Source organism: Sciurus carolinensis, chromosome 3 (assembly GCF_902686445.1).
Source record: "Sciurus carolinensis chromosome 3, mSciCar1.2, whole genome shotgun sequence".
NCBI classification, from domain to species: Eukaryota; Metazoa; Chordata; class Mammalia; order Rodentia; family Sciuridae; genus Sciurus; species Sciurus carolinensis.
In genome coordinates this window covers 122,243,020-122,265,994 of record NC_062215.1, presented here as the reverse complement: position 1 = coordinate 122,265,994, position 22,975 = coordinate 122,243,020, and the positions used below count along the sequence as shown (strand labels likewise).

At 39.2% G+C, this 22,975-nt stretch overlaps 1 protein-coding gene across 5 annotated transcripts in view; it reads right to left on the bottom strand.

Moving 5' to 3' along the window:
- Positions 1-22,975, bottom strand: part of Rapgef4 (Rap guanine nucleotide exchange factor 4) — a 279,641-nt gene that overhangs the window by 198,902 nt on the left and 57,764 nt on the right. For 4 of the 5 annotated variants that reach the window (XM_047543020.1, XM_047543011.1, XM_047543009.1 and 1 more), the window contains exon 4: positions 21,816-21,962. In XM_047543020.1, the coding sequence (XP_047398976.1) occupies positions 21,816-21,962 (147 nt within the window). Of the gene's footprint in view, positions 1-15,256; positions 15,478-21,815; positions 21,963-22,975 lie in introns of those variants that run through there. The other variant, XM_047543013.1, reaches the window with a different exon arrangement.

The following is a 22,975-nucleotide window of genomic DNA, read 5'->3' as shown; positions in this document are numbered from 1 at the left end:
CTAGTAATTCAAGGCTTTACCATACCACATTTGTTTTTTAACCTTTCTTCAGAGATTTTTTTAACCATACTTCAGCAGCAAGGAAACCAAAGCTGGTCCTGATTCCACCAGTACATACCATGAAGGCTTTGGGGAGGTCTCTGGACCTGCTTCTGGACATTCATTGTAAAAAAGGGATACACTGAATGATCTCTAGAGCCACTAAGACTTCTTGAGACAATGTCCCTAAGAAAGGACTTGAAGAAGAAGGAGAGTGCTACCTTACTTTGTGCTCTTCCAGTTAATATTCTTTTCTATTAAAAAAAAAAATACTACATCATTCATCTTGGTTGAAATTTACATCAAAGTGTTCACAATTATTTACTTAATAGTAGGGGTCTTGCAATGTAATAGTTGCCATTATGAGCTTTTCGCTCAGTCCTGTAATACCTACCTTTAGAGTGGTTCACCCCAACGCTGAACATAATTCCAGGAGGCAAACTAGACAACCATACTAAAAATTAAGAGAAAGGCACACAGGACTAAAAACATGCGGCTCATCGTTAAGTGAGTTAGACAGGGGTTGTGCAAGTGTTCAACTGGAAACATAATGCTCTATTGATAACCAGGTTGATTTAGCCAATCTGTCCTATTAAGTGGGTGTCCATTTGCTCCTTTGCCTTCCAGAATTACATGATCAGTTAAGAGAACAGCTTTCTCCCCTGGAGGAAAATCTCTCTTTAAAGATAGAGAAGTAGCTGCACGCCTGCTCAGAACCAGCTCTCATAGGAACAGAGCCAGAAACAAATGAAAAGCAAACACAGATGCCTAATGGAAGAGAAGTCACAAGAGTAATTTGGACACAAGGATGATCTGACCATAATTCTTCTCATGCTCAAAGATTTCAATGGAGGAAGTAAAATTTTTATAAAAGCTTTGAATCAGAAATGAAGCACAAGTCAAAGTACTAAAGAGAAAAGAAACTTGTAGCACTTTAAGGAGATAGAAGACATTAATCATTGTCATTTCTTGCTCCATTCAATTTCTCCTTAACATTAGTATTTAACTTTTATATTTACACTTAATCATATATATATTTACATATCTGTGTGTGTATATATATGCATATATATGTGCATATGCATATATATATGTATACACACACACACATATATATATGTGTATGATTTACCTCTTGAATCATACGGTCACCTCTTTGAGTCCAATAACCATAAGTTTTCTATCTCATTTTCAAATGATGTAAATATTTAATAAATGTTCTAAAAATTTTATATAAATAAATATTCTATAAATGAATAAATGAAGGAACTTTACACACATGTGAACTAAATGCCTAAGGCAGAAAAAGTGTTTGGGATTCATAATACTTTCAAATTATATCCAAAATGTAATATAAAGTTTTCTTTTTTTTTAATATGTTTAGTTGTCAATGAACCTTTATTTAATTAATTTATTCATATGTGGTGCTGAGGGTCGAACCCAGGGCCTCACCCATGCCAGGCAAGTGCTCTACCACTGAGCCACAATCCCAGTCCTAATAGAAAGTTTTCTAAAATCACCTCCAGACTAAGAGATCCTACATTAATTTTTTATACCACATACGTATTTTTTTTAAAAAGAATAAAACATTGACTTCATCACCAGTATACTTACAACATTTTTTACTTAAGATACTAACTTTATATCACACATAAGATTTTCTTAGACAAAGTTGTCTTTGGATTCTTCTTTTCTTTTTTCATAAATCAAATATCCAAAAGCTGGCTCATATAATACCTTACTTTATTCTTCTCTAAGTCATTCACTTTAGAATAAAAAACTGCAGGGGAAACAAAGGTGGGAAATGGATTATTGCCCTGATTTCCCAGTACGTTTTAGACTGCCTGCTAATCCTGATGTGGTAGCTGGTCACCAAGACTTTGATCTCCCTGGGAAGTCCAAGGTTGAAAGAGCGAAGACATTTATGAGGAGGATGTCCTTTCACATAGTAATACGTACAGAAAAATAAACAAACTTCATCTTTAAGAAAATCAGAAGGAAGAGTCTCCAATAGCCACTCCTCCTAGGGAATGATTCTCTGTACCATAAAGGCCTTCTTGTGTAAGAGGGCTTCTTTTCTTAAGGATCTTGATTTTCCACCTCAGGGTCTTATAAGAAGCATGATCAACACAGAGGCACTTTGAGTTTGTTGAATTTCACTCAATTGTTATAGATAATAATTTTTTCATAAGTGTTAGTGAAAAATGCAACATCACATCTTATTGGGGCTATTGCTCTCCAAGTGAATGTGAAGATTTTTCTCACATACATTCTATGAAAGGAGGTTGAAACTCAGGTTTTGTCTACTTATTTATGGGTTTGTTAGTGTGTTTGGTTGGCTGGTTTGTTATGGATACTGGTTGATCACAGGAGAATAAGAAAGTATGTTACAAATCATGAGTTTCAAAGTCAGACAAGGCTAGTTAAATCCTAATTCCTTCAGTTTACTAGCTATACAACTGTGGGCAAGTTCTTTAATTTCTCTAAGTCTCAATTTTCTTACTTACATAATGGGATTATAATCCCTAATAGCCAGGGTTGCTAAAAGGATTATATGAGACAAGGTATACAAATTGCCTACTCAGTATAAGGACAAGCAAGGTAAGCATTAGGCATATAGCTATTTTTATGTCTATTATTACCTTATAAGGTCACAGTTAGCATTCAGCAAGTTATATGTATATATCTACACACACCCTTACCATGGCTCTTGACATGTAATAAATGCTAGTGTTCAGGTTCTATAAAAACACAATTCAATGTAGATAGGAGCCATTTCCTTACCAACCCCGCGAGTCTTCTTGAAAGACTGTCCTGCTGGCCACGTGTTTCCGTGTGCCATTAGAGCCCATACATAGGTCACCTCAAGCATATACCAAATGCTTCATCAATCTCTCAACCTGAATAAACTCTAAAAATGCTTGCCAACAGCCAGAAATCACAAGATGTTAAAATCATCATCAGGATGTTCAGATCTGCTGTAAGAATCCTGGTGAATAGGACTACAATGCTGTAGCGCTTTGGGTTATTGAAAACACCACGCTAGGATTGAAGATGCTCAGCTGAGCTATTTCCAGCCCTGTTTGCACTTCCCGGCTTTACCTGGATGGGAAATGTGCCCAAAGCAGATTTATCATCTGTGCCATCCAAATAATTATGGCCTGACTGGTCCCCAGTGTCACATCCTCAAGTCTCTTCACATGACTCATCCCTCAGCGGGAAAGCAGGAAGCACTCCATTTGGGGGAGGAAGTCAAAAGGACACCACGCCTCAGGACAATACCCTTCTTACCCAAGCGGTGTTGTTATTCTTCTCATCTACCAGGCAACACCCAAACAAGCAGTTTAATCACAGCATCAGAGGGGAAGCTCAGGGCTGTGAGTTTACTCCAGAGCCTCACATCAGGGACATCCTGTGATATAACCAAGAGCCTGTTCCCCGACACCAGACCCAGCTGACAGCTGGTGGTCTCAAAGCACAGACCTTTCACCTGAAAGCACAGAGGCCTCAACCCCTCTCAGTGTATTGTAGCATTTATTTTGGAAGTGGCACATGTATAGATGCCTGTGAACAATGGGTGTGTCTTGCACATATTTATGCAGGCACACATGTCCGTGCATGAGAAGTTTTGGCACACAAAGGAAACTACTGTGAAAATCCTTGTTGCCAAGATTATCTTTTTTTTTAAATTTTTATAATCTGTTTGCATTTTAAAAAATAAGCCTGAGTCTACACCAAGATGTGACATCTTTTATGAAGTGAGGGTACATTTCCATTTTAATGAGTCAGAAATTACCTCATCTCCCACTTCTTTTCAGAAGGTCTGGAGTGGCCAGGAATGTCACTGAAAGTTGGGAAGGGGTGGGGGTGGAAAGTCAGGAAGAGTCACGCACCGTGAAGCTCAGTCTCATTCTCTTTTCTGCCCCAGACCCACATGCTAATTGGAGGCTTTAAAGGAATGAAAGATGGGCTAGCCCTAGCTCATTCATGACTTCAGTCTTCTACTGTCACTGAGAATTTGACTTCTGAATTGGAAATGGAAATGATTAAGAGATATTTATTATTGAAAAGTTATTTTTACAATTGTGTGTATTTTTACTACGTATCAGTAAGGATAAGAGATTTTTATTGTCAGAAATAGTGAGAATAGGGATGGGGGAGGTTCACTGGATTGGACAGGGGAGTCAGGAGAAAGGAGGAGGGATGGGAATGGAAAAGACAATAGAATAAACTGGACATAACTTCCCTAAGTTCATATATGAATACACCGCCAGTGTAATTCCACATCATGTTCAACCACAAACATGGGAAGTTATACTCCATGTATGTATGTATGATATGTCAAAATATATTCTACTGTCACGTACAACTAAAAAGAACAATTTTTTTCAAAATTATCAAAAAATAAAAAGCAGTCAAACAAAAAAAAAGAAATATTGAGAATATATTCTAATGATCTACATCTATAAAACAGTCAAATTATTTTCAGGTTCCATGTGTCCAAAATTGTCATCATTTAATGAATTTCTTTTAGTCAATGATTACCTAAGAGCTAGATACTTAGATACTCCACAACCATGCAGGCTAGGTTTGAGTTTCTCATTTTACAGGTAAGAAAACTGAGGTGTAAATTTCTGGTCCGATATCACATAGCCAGGAAGCAAAAAATCTCATTTTGACCCAAGTATATTGGAGACCTACTAGGTCATATGCTTGCTACCGGAGAAACTGTCCTCTTCATTCATTAAGGAACTTACATAGTATAGGATGAATTGCAAAGTTTGCAATTTAATGAACAATTTATGAATGTTTTATAAGGACTTAAATCACCTCAACAACATACTGGTAATCCAGAGGCCACTTAGAGGCATCTCCTCATTGATTTGTTCATAAGAGCTGCAAGTGCCTTGAGCCACCTAAATAAATGTGGCATGTGTTTCACACATCAGAGGTAGCACATGACACTGCTGTGAACATGCATGACTCACCTCCTTAGGTTTCTTTACTCTTGCTTTAGATACCACTCTCAAAAGCCTGCCTTGTAGCTTCCCAGCCTTTAGCAGAGATAAAACACTAGGAGAAGGGGAAAGGGCGGGGGGTGTCTAGGAGCAGGAATGTTGACTTCAGTATAAAGCAAGAACTGGCAACTTGGATCAAGGGGGAAAACAAAAGCTTCAGAATTTTGTGATGCTCTGCTGCCGTTTACTGTGAGGCACAAACTCCTGCTCAACTCAGAAGCCTCGAAGGGCATCAGTTGACTGAAGCGCAAATGAGTGCTGAAGTTTGTAAAAATAACACAGTCATATGTCTCACAAAATTTAAAATTTTACCTAAGAAAAAAGGGGAGAAACAGAACACAATTTATAAACATATCTTCCAAAAATATTTTGATACTTAAAGGAAGTTTCTTTCTTTCTTTTATTGAAAACCAATCTCCTTCTTTCTTTTTATGTTTACTATTAGTGTTTAAAACATTTTCAAAGTGCAACCAATTTTCAGAAAAGCATACAATTTGTAATTGTTTAATGAACTATCACAAAGTAAACATTTCATCACCCAAGTCAAGAAGGACCCTCTCATCATGTTTCAAAGATGTTAAAAGTTGTTCGTTTTTAACAGACATGTATTTAGTGACAAGAAAATCTCTAGTGTTGACAGAGGGAGGTTTCCAGCTTTTCTGGAAGGGCTCACCAGCTCTGCTTTGCTGTTCACCCGCGCCTCTAACCACCATGGTCCCATGAATCTCCAAATCAGGAGCAGTTCTTTCTCTACCTTTACACTTTGCACCTGATCTTAGATCCACCTCTCAGTCTACTTCTCCTCAGTTCTTTGAAGCTACCTCTGATGTTTTCCAAGCAGGATTATATCTGGACTTCCTAAGACCATTGAAGGGAGATTCACTGAGCCCCTGGGAATGATCAGATCCAGGCCTGGAAGCAGTACTGCCTGGTCTGTGCTTCTTGACGCTTTAGTTTCAACCCTACAAAACAGTCTCACTAAGTCTCTGTTCTGTAAAAAGAGTAAGAGACCATGTCCTGATCAGCTAAGCCATTGATCTAGCCAAGAAAAACAGCATGTGATATCATTTAAAAATTTATTCTTCCCTTTAATTTCCCCCAAATAGATAAGGATGGGTTATTGCTGGGAACCGCATTTTGTAGCCAACAGATCCGGCAACCAACTAATTTGGAATTGGCTTCCCAAAGTACCATTTCTCCAGTAGCAAAAGGATAAAAATAACATTAAATGGGTAAACTAAAATAATTTCTAGGAGGAATGGCAAACAACAAATGATTTTTTATAAGTTTTTCTTTAATAGCAATATGTCCTTGGGGAGGTGTCAATGGAATACAGTTCACAGGAAAGAGATTAGAGGGGGAAAAAAACAATGAGTGAAAAAGAAAACCATAAAGCAAACCAGGAAATATTTCTACTCACAGAATACATCTCCAACAAAAACTTGGAAAAGATATTTTAATGCATATGACAGAGGGGGTATGTTTTTTTAATCTACAAAAGGCTTTTATGATCTTAGAACTATAGATATAATCTATAAGAGTACTAGACAAATGACTTAAACTAGTCACTCACAGATTAAAAACAAGAACTACTAAGAAATTTTTTTTTTAAATGCTTAACCTCTTACAATAATTAGGGATTAAGTTTAAGGACTTAATTGATTAAGATTAGTGATAGAGAGATAAAAGACAACAGACAAAATAACAATTATGCCTTTTTTCCTCCTGGCTAATTTTTCAAAGTTTGAAATTACCATGCTGAAAAATTGACAAAACGAGTTTAGCCACACACTGTTGTGAGCAATGTAAATTGGTGCAGGCTTTGTAAGTTATAATTAGAAAATCTTTATTGAATTTTAAATTTCACATGATGTCCACACAATTCCACTGGTAAGAACTTACTCCACAAAAGTACATCAAAATATATGTATAAAAACATCCTTTTCATCACTGTTTATAAGAAAGAAACCCAATATAATTCTGTTCATCGATAGGAATAGGTTAAATAAATTATAGCAGCCCCTTCAACAGCAAACTTGGTGGGGGCTGGGGTTGTGGCTCAGTGGTAGAGTGCTCACCTAGCATGTCTGAGGAGGCACTGAGTTCAATTCTCAGCACCACATATAAATAAATGAATAAAATAAAGTTCTGTCAACAGCTAAAGAATATTTTTAAAAGAAAAGAAAGGAAAACTCGGTAGCATAATGTGGCTAAACTGCCTGACAAGGATTTTCTCTGGGGCTGGCGTTGTGGCGCAGTGGCAGAGCGCTTGCCTAGCATGTGTGAGGCACTGGGTTTGATTCTCAGCACCACATATAAATAAAATAGAGGTCTATTGACAATAACAAAAAAAAAATTAAAAAAAAAAAAGATTTTCTCTGATATACACTCCATGAGGACAAGCAGGATTCATACAGAGCATACAAATGATGTGATCCTATTCATGGGGGTGTAAAGGTTCACATGTTTTTAATGTATGTACCATTATGCAGTCATTGCTCATAACAATGTACTGAAATCTCAAAGCTTAGAACAATAGTTTATGATGTCTGACTTTCTGAGGGCTCTGGTGAAGTTGCGTTGGTGACACCTGGACTTGCTCAGGTGGCTGCAGTGAGCTGGGGGTTGGTAAGGGCTGGGTGGACTGTCACCGTCTTGAAACCCTTAACACTTTTATTTTGGAACTTAGTTGCGTAAGTGAAGTCCAACGGTACAGCGGATATGCACCCGAGCAGGGGACATACACACAATTGTGTGCCTGTTGTGTGCTGCCATTCCATCTCGCACAATGTTGGCAGTGCTTAGTGAGCCCAGAATTCTGAGGCATGACCCAAAGCAAGTCCAAGGTAAGCATGCTACTTCTTCCATGAGTAAATCCAGGTGCTGCCAGTCCCAGAGGCGCCATTTTCTGTTTTAACCCGAGTTTGCTTTGAACACAGATGGAAAGCAAGAGGATTGGCAAAGGAACGCTGTCATATCCTTTCTCGTTACGTTACTTCCACACATTAGCCAAACACACTGAAAACAATGACATAAAGGACAAGGGCGACTATTTTTCCTTCGGGTTCTTCCTTACTCATGAGTAAACTTGAGAGAAAGTGTTGGTGTGCCTCGAGAAGAGAAATAGAACCAGTTCAATCAGTTTTATGCATGGCTTTCACTGTCCTGATGAGAATAAAATACATATGCATGTACAAGCTAAGAAATATAAATAGGTAATTTCAGGGACTCTGCATACAAGTTAAATGTTCCTATATTTGCATTTAAGACTGGCATTGCAACATTGAAAGATAAATAGTAAATTTATGCTAATAATTTAAATTTTTGATTTTTCTTCACTTAGAATAACATTAAATAGCAAATACAGAACAAGTTGAGAGAGAGAATAAGTGGAAAATAAAAAACTTAATATTTTAGCACCACTGATGACATTTTTTTTATTCTGGGAAGATCAAAGGACCCCATATTTTTATTTTGCACTGGGCCAACAAATTATGCAGTCAGCCTTGTCTGTACCGCTTGAATTTTGTATGTATATATCTTTCTTTTGCATTTTAAAAAATAGGTTTCCTTTTTCCTCACCTCTCTTACCCCCTTAGCTTCATGAGCTTTATGTTACCCTTAACTCAGATCATCATAGATGTGTTTTTAAAAATAAAATAACAATAGCATCCAGGGAGTTGGCAGCCCAAAGAAGACAGACAGCTAAATGAAGAAACATTTTAGTACACCAAGGCACGATTTCACACTATTATTCCTGCTCCCCTTTTGCGGGCAAACATTCTCCCTGATTTACAGCACAGGATCTATGAGATAAAGCAAGAAGAATAGGCCAGGGTTTAAAACCTGAACTCCACTTTATGAATTCAATTCATGACAGCTGCACTGTCAACATCAGTGTTTATTCTCTCAGGGGCCCTGGATGCAAGGTCAGCTACACCACAAGGGTCCCTGCCTTGATACACGTCAACTAAGGAAATATAGATGATCTGGAGAAGTATTTACAGGGGTAACCTCTCAGAAAATTAACGCAAAAGGATTTTTCATGTTGCATTTACTAACGTGGTGTGAACATGATATCCTATAACTATAAGAACTAGTGTCTCTATTAAAACTGGAGGAAGTATTATTTTTTATATTTACCTCCTCTGATATTACTAACGATGCACATTGCTTTGAATTTTCAACAACGATATTAATTCCGGTTCTTTTGGTTTGGTTTTGTTTCTGTACCAGGGATTGAACCCAGGGGTGCTCTACCACTAGCCACATCCCCGGCTCTTTTTTAAGACAGAATCTTGCTCAGTTGCTTAGGGCTCACTAAGTTGCTGAGGCTGGCCTCAAGTTTGCAATCCTCCTGCCTCAGCCTCCTGAGTTGCTGGGATTATGGGCATTCAAACCATGCCTGGATAATTATTAAAAACTATAAATTAAAATTAATTACTCTGCAATGACTCTTACATGCTTGGTTCAAATTTTCTATTTGAAACATAGTCACATTTTACAATAATGTTCTCAAATTTAAAACACTGGATAATGTTGATATAATGTTTAACTTTTTTAGTAAAATAAACCAACAGGAACAAGCAATCTAAAACCTTACAAGTATGTTAGAGTCAGTCTGGGTGAAAATTATGACTCGAAAAGTCTTAATAGTTTTGACTCTTTTAACTTTTTTTTTTCCTTTCCAAGAGGAAAATCATTTGTTGTCTTGCCCAATAAATCAATATAAGAGAATATTCAGCAAAAAATACTGTACGTAAGAAGCCAATAACAGTGGGCTGCTTCTGGTGAGGGAAACTGATGGGACAGAAGAGGAAAGCATACTTCCTGTTATATATTCTGTTGGATATTTTGAATTTCGTACCAAATACATTTATTAACTAGTCTCAATAAGTTAAATAATTTCTTTAAAATAAAAACACAATGCTTGCATATTCTTGCACATTCTTGCACAATGGGCTAATTTCTTAAAGTACCATTATCTGAGGTTGTCCAGTTAGCTTAATTGGTGTTGTTAAATGTGGACAGTTGTGGGAGGAGGTTTGGGGGGCAGGAGGGAACTAAATATGAATCCACACGTCCATGAAAACATCTTATTGTAGTTCAGTCATTTTGAAACTGAATACAAAATGCCTAAATGCGCATTAGTGGGGAAGTGGATTCATAAATTAGAAATATTTATTTTATTGGTAGAACCTTTCTATAAAGTTTTTGTTTCAATCCCTGAAGGTTCACATTTTTTCTAACTTATTTTACTACAAAGAATTTCGAGATGCCAATATGAAAGGCTTAAAGCCTGATGACAATTATTTTTGTTTCTGCTCCCTCAATGAGAAATCCTATAATGATGTGTTAAAATGAAAGTCAAGTTTCAGTTCTCTCTCACGTGAAGAGGGAATAGGCTACCTACCTAATCTGGTCTATATCTTTTTAATTCTACAGAAAATGGTTCTTAATCTTTTGGGGGGTAACAGACCCCTATCAGATTAAAGGCTATGTACCCTCTTTGCAGAAAGTTGGGCACACATGTAAAAGATTTCAAAGGTTAAATAGATGGTCCATGAACTGCGCAGGGTCATGAATCCCAAATTAAAAGCACCTGTTGTGAATCCATCCTCTTTTCTGATGCTCCACGTAGACCTGTCTGCCAGTGGACTAAATGAGTTATCATATTTCTGGAAGATAAAAAGTTAACATTTGGTAAAACTGGGTCGTCTATAGGAAATGGATGGAATCCAAGACCATTATGTTAAGCAAAATAAGCCAAACTCAGAAGGTCAAGGGTCATACATTTTCTCTCATATGTGAAGGAGAGGAAAAGGAAAAAAATGAGGCGGGGAAATTTTAGGAATCAATAGAGGAAAGAGACCTGAGGGTGGGAGCAGGGAAGTGCTGGAGAGTGATACTGGCCAAATTATATTGTTATATTTTGTGCATGTACAAATATGTAACAGCAAATCCCATCATTATGTACAACTATAATGCACCAATAAAAATATATGGAAAGAAGGGGGAAAAAGTTAACATTGAGTCTAAATTCAACATATTTCTTAAACCAAAAGCTCTTTTCACTCCAAAAGTTCCAGTAACTGCATTCTGGATACTTAAATCAATTGTTTAGACTAAGGTGGTAATAACTTACGTATGTTAAAGAGTTAACATACGTAAAGATAGGAATGGCTTCTGGCATCTATTTAGTAGTGAATCAGTTCCATCTATTATCCTTAGTTACTTGCTATTCACACACACAGACCCACCATGAATTATAAAATCCACATGACTATGATGCTCTTTAGTCAAATCTGGCCCTTAGATCGGGTCATGAGTCCCTCAGTGAAATGCTCTTCAGAGAACACTCCTCCAAGTTACGGAGGAACAGGTGAAAATAAGTATGTGCAGCACTCCATTACCTGAGGACCAGGCCTGAGGGTGAACTCCTGCCTTCCAGCGTCCACAGAGCCCCACTGAAAATGAGAGGACCCAATTGATCAAGACCTGAGGTAAATCTGGGAGAAATCAGATGGATCCTCCAAGTATGTCTACACAAGTCCTTAGTTCCCTATGGGTCAGTTCTGAAATCACTTCAGTCTCTTGCTCCAGGTTATCTCAGGCCAGGGCCCCTTAGCCTCCAGCTTCCTTGCCTGTTTTGGAGGACCTTCAATCTTCCCTGAACCTTAGCAATTGCAGGTGTTGGCCTTCCTGATCTCCATCTTCCAATCAGATTTCAAGGCCATAACACCTGTCTTCCTTCCTACCTGTCTGCCTTCCTTCCTTCTTTCCTTCCTTCCTTCCTTCCTTCCTTCCTTTCTTCCTTCCTTCCTTCTTCTCATTGTTTTGGTACCAAGAATTGAACCCAGGGGTGCTTAACCATTGAGTCACATGCTCAACCCTTTTTTATTTTGAGACGGGGTCTCATTAAGTTGCTGAGATTAGCCTCAAACTTGGAACCCTCCTCCCTCAACCTCCCAAGAATTACAGGCAAGCACCACCACGCTCAGTTGGTCATTTTCTTTTTGATCATGTGTATCTCATCTCCTTGGGAGGAAGTTCCGCCTCCTCCCAGTCTTTACTTCATAGACAGATCTGCTTTTAAAAATAGACTCGCAATAGCATGTGAATGGGCTGCCATTATTCCTCCCTGATATTATTCATCTGATCTGCAGATGGCATTCGGGTTGGATCTTGGATTGACTCAACAAAGGGACCAGGAAAATAGAGCAGAAACAGTAGTTAGCAGACCTGAAGCAGGGATATTTCCCAAGAATCTGACCTTCAGTTCTCTGGGCTACCACTGCTGAGCTTCTTACAAGGTTTTGCCCCGAAAGAGCCAGTCGGCACATGGCTGGTCTTGGGAGGGGCTTGAAGAGGAGCTCAGGGGAAAACAGAAGGATGTCCAAACCCAGTTCAGTTCTCACAAAAGGCAGGAGGCTCTGAGGCCCCCGACTCCATGAGAGTCAGAAAAGTTTCCATGCTTATCAAAACATTCTACATATTCTGGGAACTTATCCTAGAGAAGTAATTCTCCATGTACAGACCAGGGACATTGGGGGCTTCCAAGATCCTCAGAAGATCCATGAGTCCAAAATAATTCTAAGATAAGATTTGCCTCTCTTACTCTCACTGTCTCACAAGGGCAGGAGCTACCGATGGAAGACGACACCATTGTACTGACAGCAAAGAGAGAGTGTGCTTGGAAGATGGTGGAATTTGGGGATGATCTCGCATCTTATTTTCACACTACATAGGCAAGCTGAAATTCAAAAAGCCTTGAACAAACCCCACATGCTCGTCTCTCCCATACTGATTGCCATTATCACTTAAATCTGGCAGAAGTCCCAATTTGAAAATACACTAGGAAATTCAACACAGACCAGCAAGGAGCAAACAGATCACCTCCATCACAGAGCCGTAGCCAGGGGCAAGGATGCCAGCCAGTTATATGTTGAACCAGCAAGCACGGAGAAACACAAGGCTCTCAGCCCTGGCTGCCCTCTAGACCCACCTGGGCTGCTTTAAGAGGTCACAGATGCTAGACCCCATCTTCCAGAGATTCAGATTTCATTCATTTAGGTAGGGCATAGGCATGAGAGGAAAAATAAAAATAAAAAAAAAAGTCCCTGGGTAATTTTAAGGTGGAATCAGTTCAAGAACTATGACTATAAACAATGAAAGAGACCATAAAGTACTTCTTCCCATCTATAGTTTGATAGAACATGAACTGTTGCCCTATATTTTATTCTTCCCATTCACATAATTTGTGGCTTCTTTCATTTGCAAACCAAAAGGAGAGGGAGACACTAAATTTTTCAACACATAAGGCATATAAATAATTGATGAGCATTAACCTTGACCCCTCCAATCAGCGAGGTAAGATTTAAGTAAAGGTATCTGTTTTACAATAAGGTGGCCCAGGAGGCTGGACAGCTCTGGAGGAAGTCATCCCACAAAGCTGGGTTAAACCAGGAATAGATCAGCATTTCGGGCCAGATCACTCAACCACATGAATGGCCTGGGGAAGATCTGTCGTGCATTCCTTGGTTTGGGCTAGACAGCTCAGGACACTGAGATCAGGGAGATCACCCAGGGCCAAGACTGCAGGAACCTAAGAGGCCAGCATTGTGACCAAATTTCCTGCTATTTCTCTTTTGGTGTCAGACACCACCCCAGCGCTCTAACCTCTCACAGAAGCCTGGAATTGCTGCACGAGAGGAATTTGGACCCACAAGAGCAGGAAAGTCCCACAACCACAGGCTTTCTACACACAAAGAGCTTAAGGATCACCACCAGTCCACACCAGGAGTTCCTTCTGGAAGTCTCAGGTTCTTAAAGGCTTCCGCATTAGAGCTGCCTTTGCCTGGGGGGTCCCATTAACCCTCACTGTGGATTTCTCCAGATGATGACCAAAACCAAAACACCAAACAAAGCTGGGCCTGTGAAAATACAGCACATGACACCCTGGTTGGTCAGGCTGCCTGGGGCCCCACAGAGGAGGGGAGAAGTCAGAGCACAGACACACACGAGGAAGGAGCCCTGCCCCTTCCCTCGGGATGAGGCTGCCGCCAGCACTATCATTTGGTTAACTGACCCCAATCCTTTAGGGATGCTAAGAAACAGCCTTGTTCGCCACAAAAGAATTCAGAAGCAGAGATCTTTGCAGATGAAACAAGACCCTGGGTGGAAATAAACCTCCCCCTTGGCTCCCCCCATGACCTTCAGACACCATCTTTCCCAGAGTATTTTTCAGATTGTCTCACATTCAGTTCATCTTAAATTTGTGCCTATGCAGGCCTGTCTTCTCCACTACACTGTAAAACCACAGGGGAGCAGACAGGGTGGGTTTTGCACCTCCCTGTGGTGGGAACCAAGTATGTTTGTTGCATGTGACAGAAGCTTTTTAGAAGTGAGTGAGGCAAGCAGCCATTGGAAGGGCACAGTACCCAGCCTGCTGGCAAATGAGGACGCATTTCAGAACCTTTCAGCACAACTGAAAGACCCAAGCATCCACTGCACGCTCCTGAAAGGAACACTCACGCCGCCTCAGCAGGAGGAAGGACTACTGGTCACAGCACCAACCAGCCTGCTGAGCAGCAGCTGGGCATCCTGGCACCTGCCAGCCAGGCCTTGATCTATTCAGACCCCCTGATCATCTTCTGAGAAATAGTGAGATCATAGCTTGGGGAGCCAGTGGGACTTCGAGTTATCAATAATGTAACACAATTCTCAGAAACACTAAGGACTTCATATAGTCTGAGAGCTACAGGCAAGATACCCCCCGGGCACCCAGAGGGTAAAATACCATCATTCTCAATCTGTTTCCTTGCCCAAAATTCATTTTTAATATATGCCATTCGAATATGTCACTAGATAGATACAACTATTTAATATTGATGTGACAGACATGATTCTGCCTAGTTATGAACAACTATATTTATCTTCTAGAAACATATTTAAGATCATGAGGCTAAATAAACATTCTTCACTACAGATAAGCCACCACTCACCCAGCCCCGGCACAGACACCACAAACAAAGATGAAATCAAATTATGGCAGTGCCACGGTACATATTTAGGTCTGGTGAAAAATAATTAGGAAAGTCAGAGATGTTAGCCTAATTCCTTAACCGAATGCAAACCGCAACAGGTACCACATCCCCACTCTCCCATCCATCACACGACAACAGAACGACTCGTCTCACCTTGTAGACCATACGTCCCTCTTTTTCTTTCTCTCCAAGTTCTCAGACATCCAGCGAACAGCTATCCTTTATCTGGGCAGCAAACGTGCCTTCATCCCCGGCAGCCCGTTCGCATCTGTTACTGAGCCCCTCTGGGTCCACAGAGAGTAACAGCTCTGAAGCTTCTCCAGGAACGCTGAGGCCGTCAAAGGTGATAAGAAAAGACTTCCTTTTTTTTAACTTTTGTTAACTCCTAACAATTTCACTCCTTTTCTTTCTGGATTTGAATCATTTTGCCACTCCACAGAAAAGCCTGAGGACAGCCCCCGGTACTGACATAAGGTCCAAGTCATCGGAGCAGGCTTCCGCTTAGTTTAAGAATCAGAGCTGTGAGTAGAGAGACCGGAGAATCAGCCAACAGGATGTGTGTGGCTGGAGTTCCTGGCATGAAGTCTTGGCTTTCATGTTTATTTTTGGATGTATTTTTCTTAGCCCTTTGATGCAAATTTCTGGCCTGGGAAGTAACCCTACAGTACAAGTTCCAAAGTTGTCAAAAGTTAGCGGAGGCTTCTGACTTGGGAGAATTCAGGCCCCTTGGCTTTCTGGGCCTGATGCTCTTCAGATGAGGTGTGGGTCCCAGGGTATAAGAGGTAGGCCAGATGGTGCTGCCTCAGTATCCCTGGCCCTAAACATTCATCTGAAACACATTCCACCTGGCCAGCCTACCACTCAAGCAAAAGAGAAACAAGCTGAAATGGCTAGCATGCTAAATGAAGCCATAAAGCCCACCCAAAGGACTCTGAGATACTTATGCTCTGAGACTTTGTTATAGGTGTCTGGCTTTCATTTTTCTGACAGCCACAGAGAGAGGGACATCCTACCTATTCAAGTAGGAGCAGATGCCTCTGGAAGGTATATTATTCTAATAAGGTTTTTAAAAGCAGCAAAGACTAAACTGCAGTCCATTCAGCAATTCTGACTCTCACAGGGGCTTTAAAGATTATTAATGGACAAAGGGCTTTTCCTCCTATCTATTCTAAAAGAAGCAATAAACAGAAATAACTAAAAAGCTTTTCACAACTGCCAACATATCTGGTAGAATCTTCTAGAAAAAAAAAACCACTGAAAATAAGGAAACAGAGAGAGATGTAAACATATTTCTTCAAAGCATTCATTACTCTTAGAAATATTTGTTTACTATTTGCTTTCTTTCACTATGATAGAAATGTGTGCTTTTTATTTTTACCCTTCAGTTTTATATCTCATAAAGCATGAAACAGATTTTCAGTCAGTGACAATATTTACAGAAATCACAGACACATTTGGGGAATAAATTCTGCTATACCAGTTATTACATCCAAGCACTGGTTCTCTGTGACATGTTTTGCCTTGATTCAAATAAAATCACAATAGTGTCCTGAGAGATGTCAATAAAAATGATATCTAAGAAACTTTCATCTTGACACAGGTCATTTTACTACAATCTTTAAATTTTCAAAGAATTTATTCATAAACATGTAATATTATTCTGAACATGTTCAAACATGACTCGCAGTATCAGAATTTTTTTTTTTTTACCAGAATGACGTTCACACCATTGAAATGGTGTCAGTGATAGAATGAGATGGTTGATACCCTGGTGGTACAACACGAGTTCCCAGGTAGTGACGTTTTTATGGATATGACTGCAACTTCCTCTCTCGTCTACTTCCCTGTGTACACTGAACCCTCATATCATTTCATTTCATGTATGTGGAAGATTCCATGTAAAGTGGTCAAAACATGCTGCAAACCTGAAAGAAGCCTTAGACCATATGAGCTATTAAGGAAGAAAAAAAGAAGAAAGAAAACCCTCACTGTTGTTGCTCTAAGCCAGTAGAAACCCTCCTGTCCTATATATGCTGAGAAGAGATTCAGGGAATTGGATAATAAATCAGTTTTATATTTATTCCAAGAGCCACCATCCATCATAAATACCCATAATCTTGGATCAACTATTAATAACTGGCTTAAATTCCCAAGCCTACACTTAACTGCTTTGCCATTTAGCTTCCTTACTGAGGGTAGAAAATGCCACCAGTGTCAAAGAGTTTAAATTATAAATTATAATTGTCTCGAGAACTAAAAATGGTATTCCAACACTTTCAAATTAATTCTCTTCTGGATGTAATTCAGAAACATTACCTCCAGTCTCTCCCCTCCCCTCTCTCCCTGTCTCTTCTTCCCTCCTGAGATGTTACTGAAAAATGAGATGTTTTATACCCTGGTTAATATTTACAAGTTCTAATACCAAAGAGGCAAGAGAAGAGGGAGGCGCCATTGACCAGCTCTGAATAAATTCACCTTAATTCACTCAAGCTAAGAAAGCATGATCCAACTTGAAGCAGGACCAACACAATACCTCTGAATCTGACCATAAATTGAAAACTAAAATATAGAAAAGGAGGAGGAAAGAAAGCTGTTCTCACTAGGAAAGATATCAGATAAAAGAGAAGTGTCAAGCTGCCCTCTCAGTGATATCTTGGGAAATGTTTATGTTATTTGATGTATTTGTAGAGATAATTGAATAAATGCATCTGGTCACATTTTTTTAAAATATCTTTCTTTAGTTGTTGATGGACCGTTATTTATTTATTTTTATTTATTTACTTACATGCAGTGCTGAGAATCAAACCCATTGCCTTACACATGCTAGATAAGTGCTCTACCGCAGAGTCACAACCCCAACCCCATCTGGTCACATTTATGGCAATAGTTTTTTTTTTTAAAAACTGGGGGTTGCCTTTTGACTTACGACAGAATAGACAATATAAAGCAAGAGGTATCTGGGATGGAACCAAGAAGGATTTCAAACCTCATGTGTGGTTCTCTGAGTTCAAACCTGTGGAAGCCTTGGAAACCTGCCTTGGTCCCAAAAAGAAGGGGAATTCCCCAGTTTTGTGCCACCATTAACTCAGGTATAAGACACGAACACAGCATTTGCTGAGCCTATTAAAGAATTATTCTTGACTGTGCTACTTGTTAATAATTAGGACCCATAATTTCTAGGAAGAAGTAACTCAGAATCCTGATAACATAAAAAAAATTATATATATATAAATATTTATATATATAAATATATATATATAGTAGCTAAATATAAGGTACTTGCCATAAAATGGGCTCACCATGACATTACTCAAAAGTAAACAGTCAAATGAGATGAACATGCAAACTGAGGTCACAATCAATTTATGTTGTCTTATTTTTACAATTCAGAACCCTGATCCAGCCCTAATCCACTCTGCTGCTATCTTCTCTCTCTATCTCACAGTCAATGGTGACTCCACTTGAATCTGGAAGCTACATCATTCTTCCCTACACAATCCTTCCCTGCTGTGTGGCTGGAAAATCTAACTTAGATTTCAGCTGATGGTATGAGCTTGGGTTTTGATTTTGCTAACAACATAATCAAGGAACACGTGGCCTGGCTATCACACATTTTGCTTATAGTTGGCACTATGGGTGCCATCAATAGATCACCAAATATTCAAAAAACAGAAGTAAGACTCACATAATGATAACATATTATATTTCAAAATTATATTATTGGCTTTGTTTTATTTTCTGTCTCCTCCAAGTATAGTAGAAGCCTCTGCCCTGAGAACAGAATTCTGTCAATTTTGTTTATTGATACCTGACACATAGGAGATGCTTGGCATTTATTGTATAAATGAACAGTAAAATAAATATAAATCTTTTTTCTTCAGAAGGTACTTTAGGATTGTACATCTTCTTGGGATTATATATGCACAAGCATAGCCATTAAAAAGTTCTTATTAACAGATCACTAGATAATGAGATAAGTGAAAACTTGTCTCACTTTAAATAGTGAACACATTGAGCAGCTAATTCACACTCTGCACTTCATTGCAAGGACAGGCAAATGAAATGAAGTATCTGAACTAGTCTCTTCCTATGAGATTCCAGTCCCCCTCCTGTAAAAGAAGTCAGCCTGAAAACTATCCATCCTTTTCAGCACTAAATGGCTCTCTGAATCTTGCCCCTGGCACACTGAAGTCACTGGTAGGGGAAATCAGAAATCACACTCTGTTTACAGTTGAGGGATTGGATTCACAGAGATGCAAAACACGTGGTAAGCTTTTAGAGAGCAAGGACAACCCTCAATATCAATGTCCCCATTAAATAATTTTCCTCTAAGGGAAATATATATATAAAATGGTCTAAGATATACTCAGGTACAACTTCCCCAAGGGATCAAACATCACCACCAAGTGGATATTAGGAATCTCCTTAACAACACCCTTGACATTCTTTCTTTTCTTTCTTTTTTTTTTTTTTTTGGTACCAGGGATTGAACCTATGGGCTTTTAATCACCAAGCCACATCCCCAGCCCTTTTTTGTATTTTATTTAGAGACAAGATCTTCTGAGTTGTTTAGGGCCTCGCTAAGTTGCTGAGTCTGGCTTTGAACTCATGATCCTCCTGCCTCAGCCTCCCAGGTCGCTGGGATTACAGGCCTGCGCCACCATGCCCAGTTACCCTTGACATTTATTTGCCCGAAATGTTTGACTTGATCTAATTAAGCTTTTAATCCTAACTTCCATTCACAGGAAACCTGGGGTAAAGATATAAAAGAGAAAACTATCAGATGAATCTTGGATTTGGGGGAAACTGACCTGGCCTTGTAAACAATTCAGTGCCAAGGGGTGGAAGGGGATTGAGAAAAGTAGAGAGAAACAGGAGGAGAGAGGCAGAGAGAAAAGAGAGATTTAGATGTAACCATCAAATACAATGCATGTTTTCTTTTACTGAAGACTGTGAAAAAAAATAGCTATAAAAGACATTTTGGGATCAATTAAAAAAATCTGAAATATAGACTGTGTATTAAATGATATTAGGATATTATCATTAGTTTTATAGAGGCTAGCATTACGGGTATGTAGTGGGATACTCTAATTTGGGAGGAATACATGCTGAATATTGAGGATGAAATGCGTGATGTTTACCGTTCACATTAAAGCATCTCAGCACAAAACAAGATGAAGTGAAGCCAGCTGGAGGGTGACGACCGCTGAGCTAAGTGGGGTGCCCCGGAACCCACTGCACTCTTCTTTTGCAATTTTGTTTGAAAAGACTTTTAATACATTTAGTGTTCATAGGCAGCAACTTCTCAAGAACTTCCTCGCAGCACTGAGGGCTCCTAATTAAAATATATTTTTAAATATTTCCACAAACCACCCTTTATCAGCAATTTGAGCAAGTCGTCCCAGACAAAAGAGACTACAGAGTCGCATCGCAGGTAGAAGTCATTTTTGTCCTTAAATCAGTTTTACAAATTCCCTTTTTGAAAAAGACTTTTCAGTTTACCTTTTAAAATGAAAGATTCACAAAATGGCTTATTTGCCTCAAGCCTGCTCCCTTTTAATTGACGGAAAACCTCTCCACACACGTACCTCATGCAAACCGACTTTTGCTTTTCCTTCCTAAAACTAGCTTTTGTCTCTGAACTTTACAGAGCCATGGGAGTTCTTTAATATTTTCTAAGAGAAATATTTCAAACAAGTAACCCTGCAATTTATTCACTAGTGCCAAGAATAAAAGTAACAGGTTTCACCACCAAGGCCTTCCAAGGCTTCGCATGACTTTCAAGGCCAGCATCACTCATTCACCTGCAGCTTGGCTCCCCTAATGCAGCCATCATTTGTTTGGCTCTGGAGGAAACTATTTGATTACACAAAATTCTTTTTAGATCAAGTTTAAAATCTTAGCCACACTGGGACAAGTGGCAAAGCCTGCCAGCTCAACGGGTTAACTCTTGGACATACTGAGCCCCGGACAAAGACAAGGAGCAGTCACAGGTTAAAATCAGAAGCTAAAAGAACTGAAAAGGAATGAGTGTCAAAGATGCAAAGCTTAGCTGGGCCTTTATTAAGTGCTTTATTTGCCAAGACTGCATGTAAGATGATTTATTCCTCAAACTTCTTGTAAATGAGCACAGTACCCTAAGATATGCCAGTAAGCATCAGTAAATGCAAAAGCCACCAGGACCCGTTGCATTGCTCCACTGCTGAGCCACCTATGCATCCTGAAGTTGGCAAGTGACCAGACATCTTTATGTACCTCCATTCCCCATACCTTATTATAGGGCACATCATTTTTAAAAGCATTTAAATGAAGCAGATGTTAACCCCATTCATTCCACTTTCCCAGGGAACATGTCAATAATGATTTTTAAAATGCAAAAGAAAATGTCAAAGTATTTTGTTCCCTGGTTAAGAATACATCTGTGGAATAGGAGGGAGAAAATACATAAAATGCTCTATGGTCATTCAAGAAATAATTATAAGGTATGTCAAACTACAGAAAATTGAACAAGCACTAAATTAAAAAAAAAAGATGTCTTGTGTCAAAATGGTTTTTTCACTCACTCATTTCAAAAACAAGTTTTGAAAATTAAATTCCATCTACCAGCTCAGAGCAGAACACATTAAGGCCTGACTGTAATGCCATTATCCACGTGGCGGCTCCCTTTCTTGTCTGAAACTATATTAATTGACAAAGAAGCCTTGGGGCTCACCTCCCATAGTGCCTTGAAGTCCTTCTGCTCGATGCGGAGCAGTTCGCTGCTCTCCCTGGTAACGATGGTCGCATGGCGGGGCGTGTTGTCCAGAATGGACTCTCCAAAGGCTGTCCCAATCCCCAGGGTACAGATGGTCACCGCATCCTGAGAATCCCCAAAACCAGTCATTAGAAAATTCAACATTTAGCAGATGAGTTAGTTGTCTTTTCTTTGAACTGAAATAAAATTTGTACAAAATAAAACACCCACATTCATTGTACAGTTCTGCACATTTTGGCAAATGCATATACTGGTGTGACTCCCCACCCAAATCAAGACCCAGAACATTTCTATGACCCCTAAAATTTCCCTTGTCACCCCTTTCCAGTCGAGATCCTCCCTTCAGAGGAAATCATGACCTGATTTGTATCAACCTGAAGAAGTTTGGCCTGTTGCCATACTTCATGTAAAAGGAGACAAATAATTACTGTTGTCTGTGTCTGACTTTTGTTCAATAAAGTGTCTGTAAGATTCATCCATGTTCTTGCATGAATCAATAGATATTTTCCTTTTATTGGTAAGTAGTTTCCCATTGTGTGCGCACACCACTATTTGCCTATCCATTCTCCTATTGGGCATTTGAGTTCTTTCTAATTTGGTGTTATTATAAGTAAAGCTGCTAGGAATAGTCTTGCTATCTTCTGCAACTACTATCTGCTTTAAGAAAAGGGGAGAAACCCAGTGAAGATGAACTCAGCCTTCTCAGTGAAAGGGTGCAGGTATAGTATTTAAATAGGAAACTGGAATAGGGATGCCACTATGTCTGTCTATCTTGAAGAGAGGAGGAAACTGAGGGTCTCAGTGGTGGGTACACAGGGACTCAGCTCATAGAGTAAATAAGTAGTACAGCCAGATTCTAACCAAGTCTGACTATAGATAACAAGCTTTTTGTATCATGCTGCCTCCTGCAGCCATAATAGAGTAAAAACATCATCTGATAGAGTGTAGCTAGTTCACAAAGTGCATGAATCAATGATTCAAAAGTTTCATAAGGAGTACTAAAAAAGAAATTTCCTCTCTACATGCAACATTGGTGATAATGTTTGGATTTAATCCTAACTCATTTCAAACAATGCAAATAGCCACTCAAAATCATCTGGACATTAATTTTGCAAGGC